The 19,971-nt window shown below is 42.2% G+C and overlaps 1 protein-coding gene across 1 annotated transcript; it reads left to right on the top strand.

Annotated features, from left to right (window-relative positions):
* Positions 1–1,799: 1,799 nt before the first annotated feature.
* On the top strand, positions 1,800–17,014 carry LOC112249283 (GTP-binding protein REM 2). Its single transcript, XM_024419094.1, has 5 exons — positions 1,800–2,076; positions 3,054–3,369; positions 3,606–3,679; positions 13,968–14,145; positions 16,182–17,014. The coding sequence occupies exons 1-5, from the start codon at positions 2,023–2,025 to the stop codon at positions 16,472–16,474; spliced, it is 915 nt and encodes a 304-aa protein (XP_024274862.1). The 5' UTR covers positions 1,800–2,022; the 3' UTR covers positions 16,475–17,014.
* Positions 17,015–19,971: the final 2,957 nt, after the last annotated feature.

Here is a 19,971-nt window from a genome sequence, read left to right as displayed (position 1 = left end):
AGAGACAGACAGCTGGACACAGAGAGACAAACATAGAGAGAGAGAGAGAATATATTAGAATTTAGACGTTATCAGGCCAAGCCTCAGGGATAAGGTGACTGCAGAAACACACACAAATATTAACACATGTACAGTAGTAGTAGGTTGTATGCCCAAAGACTTAAATATGCACATCAGTGGAGGCTCCTCAGAGGAGGAGAGGGAGGACCATCCTACTCAGTGAATTTCATAAAAATAAAAATGATGTGGATTGTGTATGGGTGCCCTTCAGAGGGTGAATGGGCAAGACAAAATATGTTACTGCCTTTGAAAGTGGTATGGTAGTAGGTGCTAGGCACACCAGTTTGTGTCAAGACCTGCAACGCTGCTAGGTTTGTAAAAAAAAAAGTCCATTAAAATAACATGAAATTGATCAGAAATACAGTGTAGACATAGTTAATGTTGTAAATGACTATTGTAGCTGGAAATGGCAGATTTTTAAATGGAATATCTACATAGGCGTCTAGAGGCCCATTATCGGCAACCGTCACACCTGTGTTCCAAAGGCATGTTGTGTTAGCTAATCCAAGTTTATCATTTTAAAAGGCTAATTGATCATTAGAAAACCCTTTTTCAGTTATGTTAGCACAGCTGAAAACTGTTGTGCTGTTTAAAGAAGCAATAAAACTGGCCTTTTTTAGACTAGTTGAGTATCTGGAGCATCAGCATTTGTGGGTTCGATTACAGGCTCAAAATGTCCAGAAACAAATAACTTTCTTCTGAAACTCGTCAGTCTATTCTGGTTCTTAGAAATGAAGGCTATTCCATGCGAGAATTGCCAAGAAATGGAAGATCTCGTACAATGCTGTGTACTACTTCCTTCACAGAACAGCACAAACTGGCTCTAACCATAATCGAAAGAGGAGTGGGAGGCCCCGGTGCACAACTGGATTAGCTAACACAATGTGCCATTGGAACACAGGAGTGATGGTTACTGATAATGGGCCTCTAGATGCCAATGTAGATGTTCCATTAAAAAATCTGCAGTTTCCAGCTACAATAGTAATTTACAACATTAACAATGTCTGCACTGTATTTCTGATCAATGTGATGTTATTTTAATGGACAATTTTATTTTTTAAAACATGTTCTTTACAAAAACAAGAACATTTCTAATTGACCCCAAAGTTTTGGATGGTAGTGTGCATTATAAACTTCCATTAGTGGGCTAGGTTGTAGCAACCTCATGAGGGCTAGGCTATAGGGAAAATGCAAGTATCATGTAGTAGTCTAAACCTATCGATGTTACATTGAGCTGGGTGAATGGAATATGAATGACCGTCATCCAATATTCTATAATAGAAATAAGGCCATGCTCATAAAAAAAAATCCTCCTCCCTAATCTTAAATGGCACTGACCGCAATGGATACACACACACACACACACACACGCACGTATGTACGCACGCACACAAAAGGCAATGCATGGTAGAGTTATTGGAGAAAAGAAAACGAATCTGCTGCGCCCTAGTGGCGAAATGTAAACATATTACTGTAACTATCCTGGAGCATCCAAAAGGTAATTTAGAGCGGAGTAAAATTAGCTTCTTCTTTCGCATGAACTTTTCTCTACACGGAAAATGTAGTCGACGCAGATGTAGGTCAAGAGCCTAAACACATTTTGTCTTAGAAAATGAAAAGCTGACAACGACAATTACTACACGTCATTTAATTGAGTCATAAATGAAGAAGAGCGAGAATTGGGTAGGACACTGCAGGAGGACCGAATTTACTGTACAGGAGAGCACACTGTGGGGGAGAGAAGTGTTTTCAGTTGCCTATGTAGCAGAGTCTGTGTGTGCGTGTAGTGTTTGTGATTGCGCATGAGAGAGAGAGAGAGAGAGAGAGAGAGAGAGAGAGAGAGAGAGTGAGTTTTGGTGTGGCTTTAGGCAGAGAGCGCGTGAGTAAGAAGAGTGTGAGGGCGGGAAAACACTCGGGATTCCTTAAAAGTCGATTTCTGACTGGTTGTATTTCAAGTTGCAGATGCCGACAGATGCGCTCAAAGACAGTATCAGTATCGAGGACACACTGGTGAAGGTAGGCGAGGATGTTGAAAGAGAATGTGCTGGGCAGCCACCTTTTTAACAGTTTATATGGATGCAAATATGGCATTACTTAACGGTTGCTTCACAAGACATCTGTCAAGAACGTCTATTGCTTGCACGCGTTGTGACAGGATGCGGGAAGTGCTGACGACATAACAGAAGGGCTCTAATTGATTTGGTTTATTCTTTGAGCTTCAAATGTAACTGACATGAACTTGTTCATGGGCAGGAGGCCATTCAGTTCTTAAAGGTTCTCTGCGTCTATTTGTGTGTGTGTGTGCGTGTGTGTGAGCGTGTGTGCTTGTGTGAGAGAGAAAGAGACAGACATAAATCGAGAGATGAAGCTAGAGAAAGCGATGGAGAGATATAAAGGGGGATAGAGGGAGGCAGAAGCAGTGTAGATGTCAATAATGAGGGTGATAGACACAATGAGATAATGTCATGCATGTGCCCAGGTTTTTTTAAATTTCAGATCACACTAAAAGTGATGACATGTCAGGCACAGAGTGACTAGCCCACTGTCTATTACAGTCAAATTGGTTCAAGTTTTCCTGGAGACAGCTGAGGATGTGGTAGTACACTAGGTAGCGCAGCATTGCACATTCAAGCCACATCACAATCCTTGCTATCTATACAATTGCATGTGTGTATGGTAAGCTGCTACAGAGTGTGGAATTCTGATGGAAATGTGGACTCAAAGTCAGAGCCTGGTTGGTCCATGTTCTATGGGAATTTATAAACTGGGTGGTTTGAGCCCTGAATGCTGATTGGCTGAAAGCCATGGGTAAATCAAGAAAAAACTTGGTATGTTGGTAACCATTTTATAATAGCAATAATGCACTCAGCCTTGCATCGTGCATAAGAACAGCCCTTAGCCATGGTACAGTATATTGGCCATATACCACACCCTCTTGGGAATTATTGCTTAAATATTGTGTATATTTATTTATTTATTTGTCTCTCTTTTAGTGTGATAGTATGACTCTGTCCAGTGCACCGCCTTTACGCAGAGGAAGTACCCCTCTGCCAATCAAACACCAGCTCAGACGGGAAGAAGCAGTTCATGATGATTGTGATTGGACATCAGGGTTGGCTGGACCTTCTCCTCCTCCAATCAGTTTCAGCCTGGCGAAGGATGAGACCATCACCTCAGCAGTAGAGGGGAGACCCCCCTCTGAAGGGCCCTTTCGAATTGCCCTGCTGGGTCAGAATGGGGTGGGCAAGTCATGCCTTGCTATCGCCTTGGCAGGGGATTTGGATCGAACTGCATCTGTGGATTCTGAAGGTGCATTGGTGTTTGGATGTTGACAAAAATATATGAAAGATATATCTCCTTGTGACCCATCTAGTTTTCCCTCAGACTGACCACTGTTTTTACAAAAAAATTGCCTATGATACTAATTGTGCCTGGCAAAACACCCCAACGTTTTGTATGTCTTGTAAAAAAAAACATAAACTGAAAACCTTATTTCCACCATCTCCACCTGAGACTTGCCTGATATGTCTCTCTCTCTCCCTCAGGGGAGGGCTATGTGCACACTGTTACCGTGGACGACGAGGACTGCACCATCCTTATCTACGACAACTGGAGGCAGGTGAGCCTAACAGCACATATGTGGTCGCACTCTACCCCAGCCTTCTCTCTCCCACTCCTTACCCTTTGTCTTTCCTCATGGACTAACTCTTAATATGGGAGTTTCCCCTGTGGGACTCTGCTATTGACTGGCTTGGAAGCTTCTTATCATGTTATTTTCCACAGGTTTACCCCTATTGCTCTGGGTATTCTTCAAACGTGTTCATGGATGTGTACGGGAGGGAGCTGCTCACTGAGCAGATGTACAGTACTGGGGACATATTCTCCTTCTGCTGTTCCTGACCCAGATGGGGGGTTGGGTATTGTAGTAGCTCTCCAGTCTGAAATAACAAGATTTAGTGAATTTGGGTATTTCCTTTTTGTTGACCTTATATAGATTTATTTTATTGCGATTCTGCTTATCTAATTGCATCACTGACGTTGTTCTCTGGTTGTCTTGTGTGAGAGACCAAGATATGTTGGTGATGCTGCTCAGTCTATTATGTTCAGTAGAATATGTTTTAGCCTTTTGATGCAGTCCAGTCTCAAGATTGGAATCTTCAAATCAGATTTTAGAATTCCAATTTAGCTTTGCTCACTGAGTGTCCCTGAATAATTTTCAGTGACTTATGAACGATTCACTCGAAGGGCATCCAGTGTGCGTGTGTGTGTGTGTGATCGTATTCTCTGCGTGTGTCATCAGTAATTGACTTGGTTCCCAGTTGGTGTGATATGGTAATTTGTCTCTAGGCAGCGGGGAATCGTAGAATGAAAGAGCACAGGGCTCCAATCTCAGTCTTGAGTGCTGCAGGCAGCACACTTTCACTGCATACCACCAGAACAATATACAATCATTTGTTTGAAATTTTTGAAAAAACACAATCACACGGTCAGGGCAATGGGCCAGAAGGTTGAAGGTTCGCCGACCACCACGGACAAGCGCACACTCCCTGCCTGTTTCATTATACTACGATCAGTGCCGGCTGCAGACAATGATCAGCTAAGCTAGCTAATCTGATTTTCAACATTTTGATATTGATATTTATCATTTTTTTAAATATAAGCAACACAATTTCTACCAACAGGTTTCTGTGACAATGCACCACACAGCCAATAAACAAAGTATACTGAATTCGGGCACTTCAATATCATGGTTTGCATTTTAAACGCCACAATAAATAGACTATGTCAATCTCGACAAACAGAAAATACATCCCTCCCTACCTTGTCGGCCTACCCAGTATCGAAGGTTTGGCTTGACAATCTCAGAATGTCATTCAACTTTTTGGTGTTCTGTAATAGATGTCACTTACTAGTCATTAAATGGTCGCTGCACAGTTTGGATTGATTGATTTTATTTCTCAGTAAAAAAATACATATATATACACACAGTACAAAGATTTTTAAAGTGACCCGGATTGCATAATAAAGTCGGGGACTTATTTCCAGTATGGTCCATATTTTTTTACATAAATACATACACAATTACATATACAAGAAAATGTTATACTGTTCAAACATTAGCCAGCTTTTAGACATTCTTTTTAAAAGTGGTTATGGTTGGTATGGCTCTGAGTTGCTGTGGTAGTTAAAATGTGTTCTTACCAGATAGACTCTTATATTTAAAACAATGAATATTAGTGTCTCTGGCTCTGGTATAATGTTGGTGGACATCTTTAATAAATGAAAAATTGTTGGATAGGTACCTAGGGACTGAGGCTGTAATAATTATGTGGACCAGACTAAGCCTAGCTGCTTAAAACATTCCCAAACCAGAAACCGTGGATTGATGGCAGCATTCGAGTGAAACTGAAAGCGCGAACCACTGCTTTTAATCAGGGCAAGGTGACGGGAAACATGACCGAATACAAACAGTGTAGCTATTCCCTCCGCAAGGCAATCAAGAGACAAAGTAGAATCGCAATTCAACGGCTCAGACACAAGAGGTATGTGGCAGGGTCTACAGTCAATCACGGATTACAAAAAGAAAACCAGCCCAGTCACGGACCAGGATGCCTTGCTCCCAGGCAGACTAAATAACTTTTTTGCCCGCTTTGAGGACAATACAGTGCCACTGACACGGCCCGCAACCAAAACATGCGGACTCTCCTTCACTGCAGCCGAGGTGAGTAAAACATTTAAACGTGTTAACCCTCGCAAGGCTGCAGGCCCAGACGGCATCCCCAGCCGCGCCCTCAGAGCATGCGCAGACCAGATGGCTGGTGTGTTTACAGACATATTCAATCAATCCCTATCCCAGTCTGCTGTTCCCACATGCTTCAAGAGGGCCACCATTGTCCCTGTTCCCAAGAAAGCTTCCGTCATCATGAAGTGCTTTGAGAGACTAGTCAAGGACCATATCACCTCCACCCTACCTGACACCCTAGACCCACTCCAATTTGCTTACCGCCCAAATAGGTCCACAGACGATGCAATCTCAACCACACTACACACTGCCCTAACCCATCTGGACAAGAGGAATACCTATGTGAGAATGCTGTTCATCGACTACAGCTCAGCATTTAACACCATAGTACCCTCCAAACTCGTCATCAAGCTCGAGACCCTGGGTCTCGACCCCGCCCTGTGCAAATGGGTATTGGACTTCCTGACGGGCCGCCCCCCAGGTGGTGAGGGTAGGTAACAACATCTCCACCCCGCTGATCCTCAACACTAGGGCCCCACAAGGGTGCGTTCTGAGCCCTCTCCTGTACTCCCTGTTCACCCACGACTGCGTGGCCACACACGCCTCCAACTCAATCATCAAGTTTGCGGACGACACAACAGTGGTAGGCTTGATTACCAACAACGACGAGACGGCTGAAAAAATTCGGCTTGTCACCAAAAGCACTCACAAACTTCTACAGATGCACAATCGAGAGCATCCTATCAGGCTGTATCACCGCCTGGTACGGCAACTGCTCCGCCCACAACCGTAAGGCTCTCCAGAGGGTAGTGAGGTCTGCACAACGCATCACCGGGGGCAAACTACCTGCCCTCCAGGACACCTACACCACCCGATGTCACAGGAAGGCCATAAAGATCATCAAGGACAACAACCACCCGAGCCACTGCCTGTTCACCCCGCTATCATCCAGAAGGCGAGGTCAGTACAGGTGCATCAAAGCTGGGACCGAGAGACTGAAAAACAGCTTCTATCTCAAGGCCATCAGACTGTTAAACAGCCACCACTAACATTGAGTGGCTGCTGCCAACACACTGACTCAACTCCAGCCACTTTAAGAATGGAATTGATGGGAATTGATGTAAAATATATCACTAGCCACTTTAAACAATGCTACTTAATATAATGTTTACATACCCTACATTATTTATCTCATATGTATACGTATATACTGTACTCTATATCATCTACTGCATCTTTATGTAATACATGTATCACTAGCCACTTTAAACTATGCCACTTTGTTTACATACTCATCTCATATGTATATACTGCACTCAATACCATCTACTGCATCTTGCCTATGCCGCTCTGTACCATCACTCATTCATATATCTTTGTGTACATATTCTTTATCCCTTTACACTTGTGTGTATAATAAGGTAGTAGTTTTGGAATTGTTAGCTAGATTACTCGTTGGTTATTACTGCATTGTCGGAACTAGAAGCACAAGCATTTCGCTACACTCGTATTAACATCTGCTAACCATGTGTATGTGACAAATAAAATTTGATTTGATTTATTAAAATGCTCAACCTTCAGATGCGTATGAGTGGGGAGTTTAAGTAAAATTCTTACAAGCTTGTTGTGGCTGGTCTGTAGCTTATTATTTAGATGTTTGGGGCTGCTGGTGAACCGTGATGTGCAGGCATAATCAAAGTGACACTGGACTAGTGCACTTGCCAGAGTCTTTAGGGTGTTTATCAGTGGAGGCTCCTCCTCAGTGAATTTCATAAAAAGTAAAATGGTTGAAGATTTAAAAAAGTAATATTTTTAAATAAAACTATTCTAAATATATTCACGTCACCAAATAATTGATTAAAACACACTGTTTTGCAATGAAGGTCTAGAGTAGCCTCAGCTGCACTGAGGTAGCACTATGGTGTAGCCGGGTTAGCACTGGTGTAGCCGGAGGACAGCTAGCTTATGTCCTCCTCTGGGTATATTTACTTCAATACAAAACCTAGGAGGCTCATGGAACTCACCCCCCTCCATAGATAGAATTATGACAACTTCTGGAGGATGTCCTCCAACCTATCAGAGCTCTTGCAGCATGAACTGACATGTTGTTCACCCAATCAAAGGATCAGAGAATTAATCTAGTATTGAAAGCATAAGCTACAGCTAGCTAGCACTGCAGTGCATAAAATGTGATAGTTGACTCAAAGAGAGAGAAAGACAATAGTTGAACAGTTTTGAACAAATTAATTTCTTCTAAAGTTACGGAGTAGAGAGAAAGAGAAAGATAGCTATACTTCGTAGTAGAGTTTGTTACACTTTCACTTTCACTTACTTAGCTAGTGTCAAATGCCGCTAGCTAGTTTAGCATACTCAAACACCCAGCTCAAACAGAGAGGAATGCTATGTTAGCTAGAGGGCTATGTCTATCCAATACTGGAACTCTTCCATAAGCTTTTGGATTTATTAATTTATAGCCACCTGGGCCCGCCGATGTAACCGCTAAACTGACCAAACTGTACTACATGATTGTAGCGGGTTTAGTTCTAGTAGCGGGTTTAGTTCTAGTTCTAGTAGCTATGCCTATTTTGAATATGGCGTGACAACGATGTAGGCGGTTTGTAGCAGTTATCAGTCATGATATGAAGGTTTGGCATGGAAAGGTTTTTTCACCTGGTCACAGACAGCTGATATGTTCGGCACTGAAGTCCACAAGCGAAGGAAAAAGGTGAGAGGAGGAGAGGGCATAGATAGATGCGAGAAGGAATTATATATACAACAAGCTGTTTGTATGTGCCTGGTATGAACATGAACTGTGAATGTTTTGAGTGTGATCAGAGGTGTATTTATTGCGCCAATTCTGTTGAAAAATGATTCTTACACGAAAGCAAATGGAACAAAACAAGGATAAACAACTGAATTTGTCCAGTAGAAACTCTCGTTTGCAACTGTTGGACTAATGATTACACCCTAGATCAGCTAGATGTAGGTAAGAGTGTGCAAGTACTGAATGTGTATTGAATGTGTCACTGTCTAACAGCTTGATTACTCATAATTCTCTCGACCTGTGCACCTACGTTGTAAACTTTCATTCATAGGCTAGGTTGTAGCAACCTCATGATGAGTACAGGGAACATTTGAGTATCGTGTAGTAGCCTTAACCTGATGATGTTACATTGAGCTGGGTGAATGAAATATGAATGATAGTCATCCAGTATGCTGTAATATAAATAAGGCTATGGTCATAAACATTTTTTATCATCCTCCCTCATCTTACGGCACCGACCGCCACTGGTGTCTATAGCTAGGTTTACATCCAATTAGTGCATGATTTTCATGTGAATATTCTAAAATCTGCAAATATCTTTTGCAGTCAAATTCCCAAGTACCGAATATAAAAAAAAACATTCAATGGGTTTACAACTCCAGTGCCTACTGATGGTTTTGTTGCAAAAAAAAAGTTTTGGTATAGTTAATGTGCCCACTTTAGCCAAGAGCTCTTAGATACAGCGTGGGTATAGCCTACATGATGAGATTATTATGGACAAAAGTGTGAGATTATTTTAATGGCATTAAAAGGTTGGATGGAAACCTGGTTAATGTCAAGCCATTTTGAGGATGCTGGAATTATATTTTTTAAGTAGCTTAATCCGATTTAAACATTGACTGGTTGTGTTTATGCCAATTATAAAAGGTAATACATTTAAAAAGATAAATGACAAATATTTAAGCTATATTGAAGCATTAGGTTCTAGGTGCGCCAGGCTAGGTGCGCCAGGCTAGCCACTTACCTACACCACCCGATGCTACAGGAAGGCCATAAAGATCATCAAGGACATCAACCACCCGAGCCACTGCCTGTTCACCCCGCTGTCATCCAGAAGGCGAGGTCAGTACAGGTGCATCAAAGCTGGGACCGAGAGACTGAAAAACAGCTTCTATCTCAAGGCCATCAGACTGTTAAACACCCACCACTAACATTGAGTGGCTACTGCCAACACACTGTCAATGACACTGACTCTACTCCAGCCACTTTAATAATGGGAATTGATGGGAAATGATGTAAATATATCACTAGCCACTTTAAACAATGCTACCTTATATAATGTTACTTACCCTACATTATTCATCTCATATGCATACGTAGATACTGTACTCTATATCATCGACTGCATCCTTATGTAATACATGTATCACTAGCCACTTTAACTATGCCACTTGGTTTACATACTCATCTCATATGTATATACTGTACTCGATATCATCTACTGTATCTTGCCTATGCTGCTCTGTACCATCACTCATTCATATATCCTTATGTACATATTCTTTATCCCCTTACACTGTGTATAAGACAGTAGTTTTTTTGGAATTGTTAGTTAGATTACTTGTTCGTTATTACTGCATTGTCGGAACTAGAAGCACAAGCATTTTGCTACACTCACATTAACATCTGCTAACCATGTGTATGTGACAAATAAAATTTGATTTGATTTGATTTGAATTGGAGAGGAGGCAGAGCCTGCTTTAAGCTTTCCTGAATAACTAGGCCTGCCTGGAGCATATGTGGCCACATTATTATAGGACGACTTGGGAGAATGATGATCTGCAACAGACAGCGTATCACTAGAATTTTGTACTCACTTAAAAACAATAATGCAATTATTCATTGCATTGTGGTGTTGTAGGCTAATCTAGGTAGGATAATTGTATTGTCCCTTAACAAGATCAATGGTGGAGCTTGTTGAGCTGCGTGTCTCGTCTTCAAGTTTAAAGTTTTAATGTCACATACACAACTACAGTGAAATGCCTTTCTTGCAAACTCAAAACCCAACAATGCAATAATCAATAGCAATGTATTACTAGGAAAAAACCACACACAAGAAATAAGAATAGGAAATATAAATCGCATAATAAAGTAAGTAAGTGAGCATACTATAGACAGGAAATATTTAAAAAGTCAGATCCAATACCATATTTACATGTGCAGGGATACTGGAGTGATGGAGGTAGATATGTATAAGGGGTAAGGGGACTAGGCAACAGGATAAACAGAATAGCAGCAGCTTGCATGTGAGTGGTTATGCAGGTGTATACAGTCGGTATACATGTATGTGCATATTATGTGTGAGTGAGCAAATTATGGAGTGATTGTTTGTGTGTGTTAGGGCCCTGTGAGTGTGCATAGAGACAAATATTGAAATAAAAGGTAAATAAGGATATAAGGTAAACTCAGTCCGTGTAGCTATTTTGTTAGCTTTTTATCAGTCGTATTGCTTGGGGATAGAAGCTGTTCATGAGCCTGTTTGTGTCAGACTTGATGCACTGCTACCTCTTGCTGTGAAGCAGCAGAGAAAATAATCTATGGCTTGTGTGGTTGGGGTCTTGGACGATTTTTCAGGCCTTCTTTTCACACCGCCTGATATAGAGGTCCTGGATGGCAGGGAGCTCGGACCCAGTGATGTACTGAGCTGTCCGCACAACCCTCTGTAGCACCATGCGATTGAGGCCGGTGCAATTGCCATACCAAGCAGTGATGCAGCCAGTCAATATGCCCTCAATGGTACAGCTGTAGAACCTTTTCAGGATTTGAGAGCCCATGCCAAACTTTTTCAACCTCCTGGGGGGGAAGAGGCACTGTCGCACCATCTTAATGACTGCGTGTGTGTTTGTACCATTTTAAGTCTTTAGTGCTTTGGACAATGAGGAACTTGAAGCTGTCTACCTGCTCCAATGCTGCCCCGTTGATGTGGATGGGGTATGCTCACCCCTCCTTGGTCTTGCTGATGTTGAGGGAAGGGTTGTTGCTCTGGCACCACACTGCCAGGTTACTGATATCCCTGTAGGCTGACTCATCGTTGCCTAACACCTTAGTTTCATCAGTGAACTTGATAATGGTGTTGGAGTTGTGTTGGTCGCATAGTCGTGGGTGAACAGGGAGTACAGGAGGGGACTAAGCACACACCCCTGTGGGTCCCCTGTGTTCTTCACACCCCCGTGGGGCCCCTGTGTTATTCACACCCCTGTGGGACCCTGTGTTCTTCACTGTTCTTTTCTTTCATGTGTAATGTTGCAGCTGGGCTCTCTGCTGCCTATCAGCTACTCCTATTTGTTTTTGTGGATTCGGCAGGTAGCCTAGTGGTTAGAGCAATGGACTAGTAACCGAAAGGTTGCAAGATTGAATCCCCGAGCTGACAAGGTGAACATCTGTCGTTCTGCCCCTGAACAAGGCAGTTAACCCACTGTTCCTAGGCTGTCATTGAAAATAAGAATTTGTTCTTAACTGACTTACCTCGTTAAATTAAGGTAAAAAAATGTATGCAGCTTTTATGTGTGGTAAGGTTGCTAGTTAGCCTATTGCAGATCTGGATAGAGGGCAGGATAGGAAGTTAGACTGGCAGAAGATATTGACCTATGGTGTAGTAAAAGTTAGCATGCGTTGAAGCATAAGGGAAGTACCAAAACACATTGATATAGGGGAGGCGCATGCAAGCAGATGACGACATTTGTCTACAATGGAATAATTTATATAGTAAGTCCTTCAAAAGAGCGAATGTAAACCAGGGAAACCTCCCTCCTCTGTGCCCAATAAAAAAACACACAACCCTCCCCAAAGCAACAAAAAAAGTAAGACAACCCTTCCCTATTTTGGACCACCTCAGTAAAGTTTGAACTGTCCCTAATGAAATGTTGCTGCTGACCCTCATTCACAAGGCTCTAAAAATGTGCACACTTTAAGACACATAAAAATATGTGTAGCCAAATGTTCCTATCATTTTGAAAACCTGGCAGCAGGGTTAACCGCTTTCTTATTCATAGGAATAACATATACACTACATGACCAAAAGTATGTGGACACCTGCTTGTCGAACATATCATTCCAAAATTATGGGTATTAATATGGAGTTGGTTCCCCCTTTGTTGCGCTAACAGCCTCTACTCTTCTGGGAAGGATTTCCACTAGATGTTGGAACATTGCTGCGGGACTTCAGCCACTAGAGCATTAGTGAGGTCAGGCACTGATGCTGGGCAATTAGGCCTTGTTCGCTGTCAGCCTTCCAATTCATCCCAAAGCTATTCAATGGAGTTAAGGTTAGGGCTCTGTGCAGGCCAGTCAAGTTCTTCCACACCGATCTCGACAAACCATTTCTGTATGCACCTTGCTTTCTGCACGGCGCCATTGACTTGCTGAAACAGGAAAAGGCCTTAATCAAACTGTTTCCACAAAGTTGGAAGCACAGAATCATCTAGCATGTTATTTTATGCTGTAGTGTTAAGATTTCCCTTCACTGGAACTAAGGAGCCTAGTCCGAATCATGAAAAAGTCTCTGACCATTATTCCTCCTTCACCATACCATACAGTTGGCACTATGCATTCGGGCAGGTAGTGTTTTCCTGACATCCACCAAACCTAGATGTGTCCGTCAGACTGCCAGATGGTGAAGCGTGACTCATCACTCCAGAGAACGCTTTTCCACTGCTCCAGAGTCCAATGGCGGCGAGTTTTACACCACTCCAGCCGACGCTTGGCATTGTGCATGGAGATATTAGGCTTGTGAGCAGCTGCTCGGCCATGGAAACCCATTTCATGAATCTCCCAATGAACAGTTCTTGTGCTAACGTTCTTCCAGAGGCAGTTTCGGAACTTGGTAGTGAGTGTTGCAACCGAGGACAGACAATTTTTATGCACTTCAGCACTCGCCGGTCCCATTCTGTGAGCTTATGTGCCCCACCACTTTGCAGCTGAGCCGTTGTTGCTCCTAGACGTTTCCACTTCACAACAGGAGTACTTACAGTTGACCGGTGCAGATCTAGAAGGGCAGAAATTTGACAAACTGACTTGTTGGAAAGGTGGCATCCTGTGACGGTGCCACGTTGAAAGTAACTGAGCTCTTCAGTAAGGTCATTCTGCCAATGTTTGTCTAGGGAGATGGTGTGGCTGTGTGCTCGACTTTATACACCTGTCAGCAACAGGTGTGGCTGAAATAGCCAAATCCACTAATTTGAAGGGGTGTCCACATACTTTTGTATATATAGTGTAGATTTGGTTGTTCTATACAAGTACAAGTATGGCCTTTCTTATACAGTAAATAGAGTGTATTCTTATTGAAATTCATATGACAAAATTGAAGGTAAAGTGGTATGATTGTGGTGATCTCTCTCTCAGGACCTGTCTGATCTCCAGTGTGAGGTGTGTGTCCTGGTGTTCTCTGTGACGGACAGGCGGAGTTTCCACCGCACCGCCCAACTCCGCCTCCTCCTCAGGGAGATGCAACCGCAAACTCCCATCATCCTCGTGGGCAACAAGAGCGACCTGGTCCGTTCACGTGAGGTCAGCACTCAAGGTGAGGCAGCTTGGCCCTCTCTTTGTTACAGGACTGCGATAGAATGATGTCCCCCATTGTCTCTGCAACCTTAAGATGCTTTGTATAACCTGCACTGTCCTAGCGGATACCTTTCCCTAAAGATTATCTCTCCCTATAACTTCCCCTTTGCTCCCGCACATTGGCTAACCGGGCTATCTGCATTGTGTCCCACCACCCGCTAACCCCTCTTTTTACGCTATTGCTACTCTCTGTTCATCATAAATGCATAGTCACTTTAACCATACCTACATGTACATACTGCCTCAATAAGCCTGACTAACCGGTGTCTGTATATAGCCTTGCTACTGTTATTTTCAAATGTATTTTTACTGTTGTTTTGTATCTTTACTTACCTACACACACACATACCTTTTTTCACACTATTGGTTAGAGCCTGTAAGTAAGCATTTCACTGTAAGGTGAAATGCTACACCTGTTGTATTCGGCGCACGTGACAAATAAACTTTGATTTGATTTGACCTTTCCCTATAGATTATCTCTACCTATTCCTTTCCCTAAAGATTATCTCTCCCTATACCTTTCCCTAAAGATTATCTCTCCCTATAGATGCGCACTCCTCTCATTGCCTTATTCCTGCCTGCCATCTCCACCCTGCGTGTTGTCAGGTTGAGTTCTGTACTGTATCTCTGCAGGGTACTGCTGTGGGGGGAGAATTACAGGAATACAGACGGAAAGTGGCACAGCGTTTCAGCTGCAGTGCAGTGTGGGAGTATGGGGGGAGGGGATGTGCATGCTGAGAACTGTGCATGAGATACTGAGAACACACACCCTATTCATCTAAACGTACATATCAACTGAGGATATGGCTGTGTGGTGTGTTCAGAAGACCAGCCTGAGCTCGGCTGTTTGGTTCCCTCAACCTGTAAAACACAAAACTTTTGTTCTTTCAAACTTTCTCAATTTCATCCCCACCCTTCTCTGTGTGATAAGTGTTTCTCCAGAATGCAGCTCTTCAGACCTAGACGTTTTTGGATTCAGTGTTATGTAATCGCAGAGCCAAGAGCCTTTGTCTGAGTAAGCCTGAGGCAGAGAGTAAGGCATTCTGATTAATTGCTTTTCACAGGCATCGGTTGAAATTTCCCTCAGGAGAAAAAAACAACATTTACCATACCTCTCTTCCTCTCTTCCACTCTAATAACAAACACAGATTTAATTAGGACCAATTAGGGCAATTGCTTCTCACCGTCTTTCATCATCTGGCGTCTCATTCCCGGGATCTCTGTCTTGCACTCTATATTTTATTGTCAGGCGGTGGGTAACTGGTGCAGTGAATCAGGCGCAGGAGAGCAGAAATGAGTGTACAAGGTATTTAATTCCACAACAGCACCAGTATACAGACAATACTCAAGGTGCGGAGAAATACCGGTCACTCGAAAATAACGGGTGTATATACATAACCCGGCAAACATAACCAGCCGACAAGTACCGACATGAACAATCAATAAACACGCACACTAACATGTGGGAAACAGAGGGTTAAATAATGAACATGTAATTGAGAAATAGATACCAGGTGTGTAGAAAACAAAGACAAAACAAATGGAAAATAAAAAGTGGATCGGCGATGGCTAGAACACCGGTGACGTCGAACACCGCCCGAACAAGGAGAGGGACCGACTTCGGCGGAAGTCGTGACATCTATATGTGCTATATACTTCTTTTTAAGAAATGCTTTCAATGTGTGTGTATTTGTCCTGGGAATACTAGTCTGTAATGACACAATAAATCCACAGAGGCAGGGATATTGATATTGTAGTGTATCTGATGTCAACCAGAGAGGAGCTAGGCTGAGTCACAGGACAATGACATAATAAGAGGTGCTTTATCATGTAACTAATATGAATGAACCTGTGACACCAGCACATCACTGTGTACCCACCCAAAATGTTCTCATCCAAAATGTGTTTACCACTGACAACTGTGCTTATGGGTGTCTTTCTTTTTCCCTCATCATCGTCATCATCGTCTCACTTTTTCTCTCTCTCTTCTCTCAGAGGCCCTCACCAGCGCTTCTCTGTTTGACTGTCTATATGTAGAGATGTCAGCTTCTCTGGATCACCGCACGGCAGAGCTCCTGGAGTATGCTGTGAGGTTAGCCAGGGGCCTCAGCCCGGTGCCTCCAGGGGCCTGTGGGCACGACATGGCTGGCGGCCGGGAGAGCATCACCCACCGTGCCAAGCGTTTCCTCACTAGCCTGGTCCCACGCTACCCCCGCGAGAGGGAACGAGAGGGGGGCAAGTTCTTTAGACAAAAGTCCCGGTCCTGCCATGACCTGGGTGCCCTGTGATCAGGGATGATGGAAGGGATAGAAAGAGAGAGGGTTGGCTAGAAGAGAGAGAGGGGTGGCTAGAAAGAGAGAGGGGTGGCCAGAAAGAGAGAGGGGTTGCCAGAAAGAGAGACGGGTGGCTAGAAAGAGAGGGGTGGCTAGAAAGAGAGCAAGAGGGAAATAAGATGTAAGTAATCGCAAAATAGAGATGATTCGAAGAGGTAAATTATGGTGACGAGAAAAGTGAGTGTCAATGTGTGAGTGTAAAAGTGAGTGATGGGAAGAGGACACAGTTGTGGGGGATGACACATGCATAAAAGCAGAGAAGAGCAGGAAGAGAGAATTGCATTAAAGAAGAGATGGATGTATCTGGGTTTATTTGTGTAAAAATGTTGTACTAGAGAACCATAGGTGATAGATAGAAAAACATTCATTAGCTAAACACCTGTAAATACAACACAAAGCATCATACTGTAGTGGCGGAATTGATTATCCACCTCTATTCCCATGTGATTTCATTGAGGATCAAATAAAATAGTTATAGAAGTCATGAGAAAGGAAGGTGACTCTTTTTATCTATGTATTTGTCTCTGTGTGTTCTGTTACAGTTGAGAGACTTTATAGTGCAGAAACTTCCCTGAATGCTCTTCGCATTGTAGAGATACAGGTAACTGCCTAAATAAAGGAAACACTTGAGTAAATGAGGGGTACAAAGTATATTGAAAGCAGCTGCTTCCACACGTATGGTTCCTGAGTTAATTAAGCGATTAACATTCCATTATGCTTAGGGTCTTGTATAAAAATGTCCAGTTGCAGATTATTTTGGCTACCATAGCTAGAAGGAGATTTTAGTGACTTTGAAAGAGGGGCCTCAAATGAGTATGGGGCTTTAAAGGGTGTTTGTGTGTGTCTCTGTCACCAGATCTCAACCCATTGAACACTTATAGGATATTCTGGAGCGACGCCAGAGACAGCGTTTTCCACCACCATTAACAAAATACCAAATTATGGAATTTCTCGTGTAAGAATCCCTCCAGTGGAGTTCCATACACTTGTAGAATCTATGTCAAGACACATTGCAGCTGCATTGAAGCTGTTCTGGTGCCCTATTTAATGCCTTATCACACTTTCTGTTGGGGTTTTCTTTCTTTTGGCAGTTACCCGTAGGTTTCCAGGACATGTGCAATAGGGCAGTCGAAGTAGCAGCCCTGATATTACATAGTTTTGATTATTTTCGTGAGCTCTTCACTTGCTTTTTTGAGTATACAGACAATCTTGTATCCATGGGGATACAGAGAAGGGGTAGAGAAAGGGCCAGAGAGAGAGACTGAACTTAGAGAGGGCATAAGAGATAAGGAGGGAGGGGATGGAGAATGCAGCCAGGATTTATTGTATGTAGAGTTATCGTTGCCAGGTTACTGTTGTCAAGGAGACCTATAATCTTTGTGCCATATACATTTGTGTTCAACATTTTCCCATACAAAATTGGGGTACACTTCAAGGGGAGTGAATGAGATTTCCGAATGTGTTTATGTTTATTGTTGAGAAGAGGACTCTGTCAGATATCAGTATCCCACAACATCACTCTACCACCCTTTACTCCACTCTCCTTTCACTCCCACTCACACCCACACTATTGAAGAGCAAGCATTGAAACAGAGTATATAATCATGGGTCATCATATCATTTTCATGGACCTCATCAAAGAGAAGTGGAGAACACTGCTGTAATCAGGGAGAAACAGAATTGGAACCCCCCTTTAAATGGTGGCATGAAATAATATTTTCACTGTAACTCATTCCCCTGGATCCAAACCCCTGGCTGGGAGCAGTGGGGGTGGATAATGGAAACTGGCAATAGTGGAGTAAAAGTAAAGATACCTTAATAGAAAATGACTCCAGTTAAAGTTAAAGTCACCCAGTAAAATACTACTTGAGAAAAAGTCTAAAAGTATTTGGTTTTAAATATACTTAAGTATCAAAAATAAATGTAATTGCAAAAATATACTTAAGTATCAAAAGTAAAAGTACAATTATTAAAAATACATTTAAAAAAAGAGTTGTTTATTAAGGATAGCCAGGGGCAAGCTCCGATACTCAGACATAATCTACAAACGAAGCATTTGTGTTTAGTGAATCTGCCAAATCAGAGGCAGTAGGAATGACCAAGGATGTTTTCTTGTTAAGTGCATGAATGGGATCATTTTCCTGTCCCGCTAAGCATTCAAAATGTAATGATTACTTTTGGGTGTCAGGAAAAATGTATAGAGTATAAAACGTACATTATTTTCTTTAGGAATGTAGTGAAGTAAAAATAAAAGTGGTAAAAAATCAATAAAAATGAATAGTAAGGTAAAGTACAGATACCCCCAAAAATGACTTAAGTAGTACTTTAAAGTATTTTTACTTTTGTACTTTACATTAGATGGAACATAGGCAGATAACACACTGAACCAGCATACTGTTTTGTATACTGTTTTGTCTTAAAATGGTACCATTTTAACTCAAGACTAATGTAAATTAAAAACAACCACTGCAGATATGTTGTGTGATGAAGCTGGCCGATACATAACAAGGTTTCTAATCAAAGTGTGGAACAGTCCAAATTGGAGATCAAAACAATTACATTACTCCACAAACAAGCTCTTAAGGCCCTGAATTCATACTGTCCAGTCTCAATTTACCCTGTAGGTTATTGTAGGACCATAGGCCTTAAAAGCAAAACACTGGTTTTCCAATGTTTGTGCATCGATGTGAGATTTTGAGAAATAGCCTATCCTGTGAACGTGTCTGAAAGCGGCTACATTTCATAAAAGGCGGAGGCTTCTGAAGAATGGCCAGACACCAGTGCTGTAACCTTCTTGTAGTTAGTGAGGTCCAGCCTACACTCTGGTGTAAGACACAATGGTGGGTGAGACCCATTAGTAATAAAAGAGCACATAATAAACTGTGAAGATTGAATATGTAATGTGGAAGCAGCAGCATGCATATGCAATACATTACATTGCCAAAGTCTATCATAGGAAGGTGGCTTGTACAAGTATTTTCTTAATTTAATATGAGAAACAATTTCGAAAAAGACAGTTTGTCATCTAATCATTGTAGAAGCTGCAAGCCACCGCTGAGTCACCAAGCAAGAAATTCAGTCACTTGACAAAGTCACTGCCCAACTGCCAACTAATCTGAAAATAACTGTCTAGATGTCATAAACATTACTGTCAACTCAGATAAATGCCACATTTCAATCACATCGAATAATATAAAGTGGTTGCCACTTACAAATGTGTTTTTGTCATAAACGGACCACTCCACGGTAACAACTGAAGTCAGTTAAATATTTAAGTAATAATGCCCTTGAAGCCGGTGTTTGGAATGGATTTGGTCTGTAGCAAAATTTGAAATTGTGTTTTTTACATTGGATAAAAGCAGAGACACAGAGTTACAAAATTGTAAATCATATACTGCATTTGAGGAACAATGGGGAAGTATTTCTGCTTTGAAAGTTGATAAACTTGTAAC

The sequence above is a fragment of the Oncorhynchus tshawytscha genome, linkage group LG01 (assembly GCF_018296145.1).
Source record: "Oncorhynchus tshawytscha isolate Ot180627B linkage group LG01, Otsh_v2.0, whole genome shotgun sequence".
Taxonomy (NCBI): domain Eukaryota; kingdom Metazoa; phylum Chordata; class Actinopteri; order Salmoniformes; family Salmonidae; genus Oncorhynchus; species Oncorhynchus tshawytscha.
Note: the sequence above shows the minus strand (reverse complement) of the source record. Positions and strands in the feature narration are given on the sequence as shown.

Bases quoted from the DNA above. Each gene is read 5' to 3' on its own strand.
- LOC112249283 (XM_024419094.1), top strand. From the start codon at position 2,023: ATGCCGACAGATGCGCTCAAAGACAGTATCAGTATCGAGGACACACTG. The intron at 3,370-3,605 runs GTGCATTGGTGT...TCTCTCCCTCAG, and splicing joins TGCATCTGTGGATTCTGAAG to GGGAGGGCTATGTGCACACT. The intron at 3,680-13,967 runs GTGAGCCTAACA...TCTCTCTCTCAG, and splicing joins TCTACGACAACTGGAGGCAG to GACCTGTCTGATCTCCAGTG.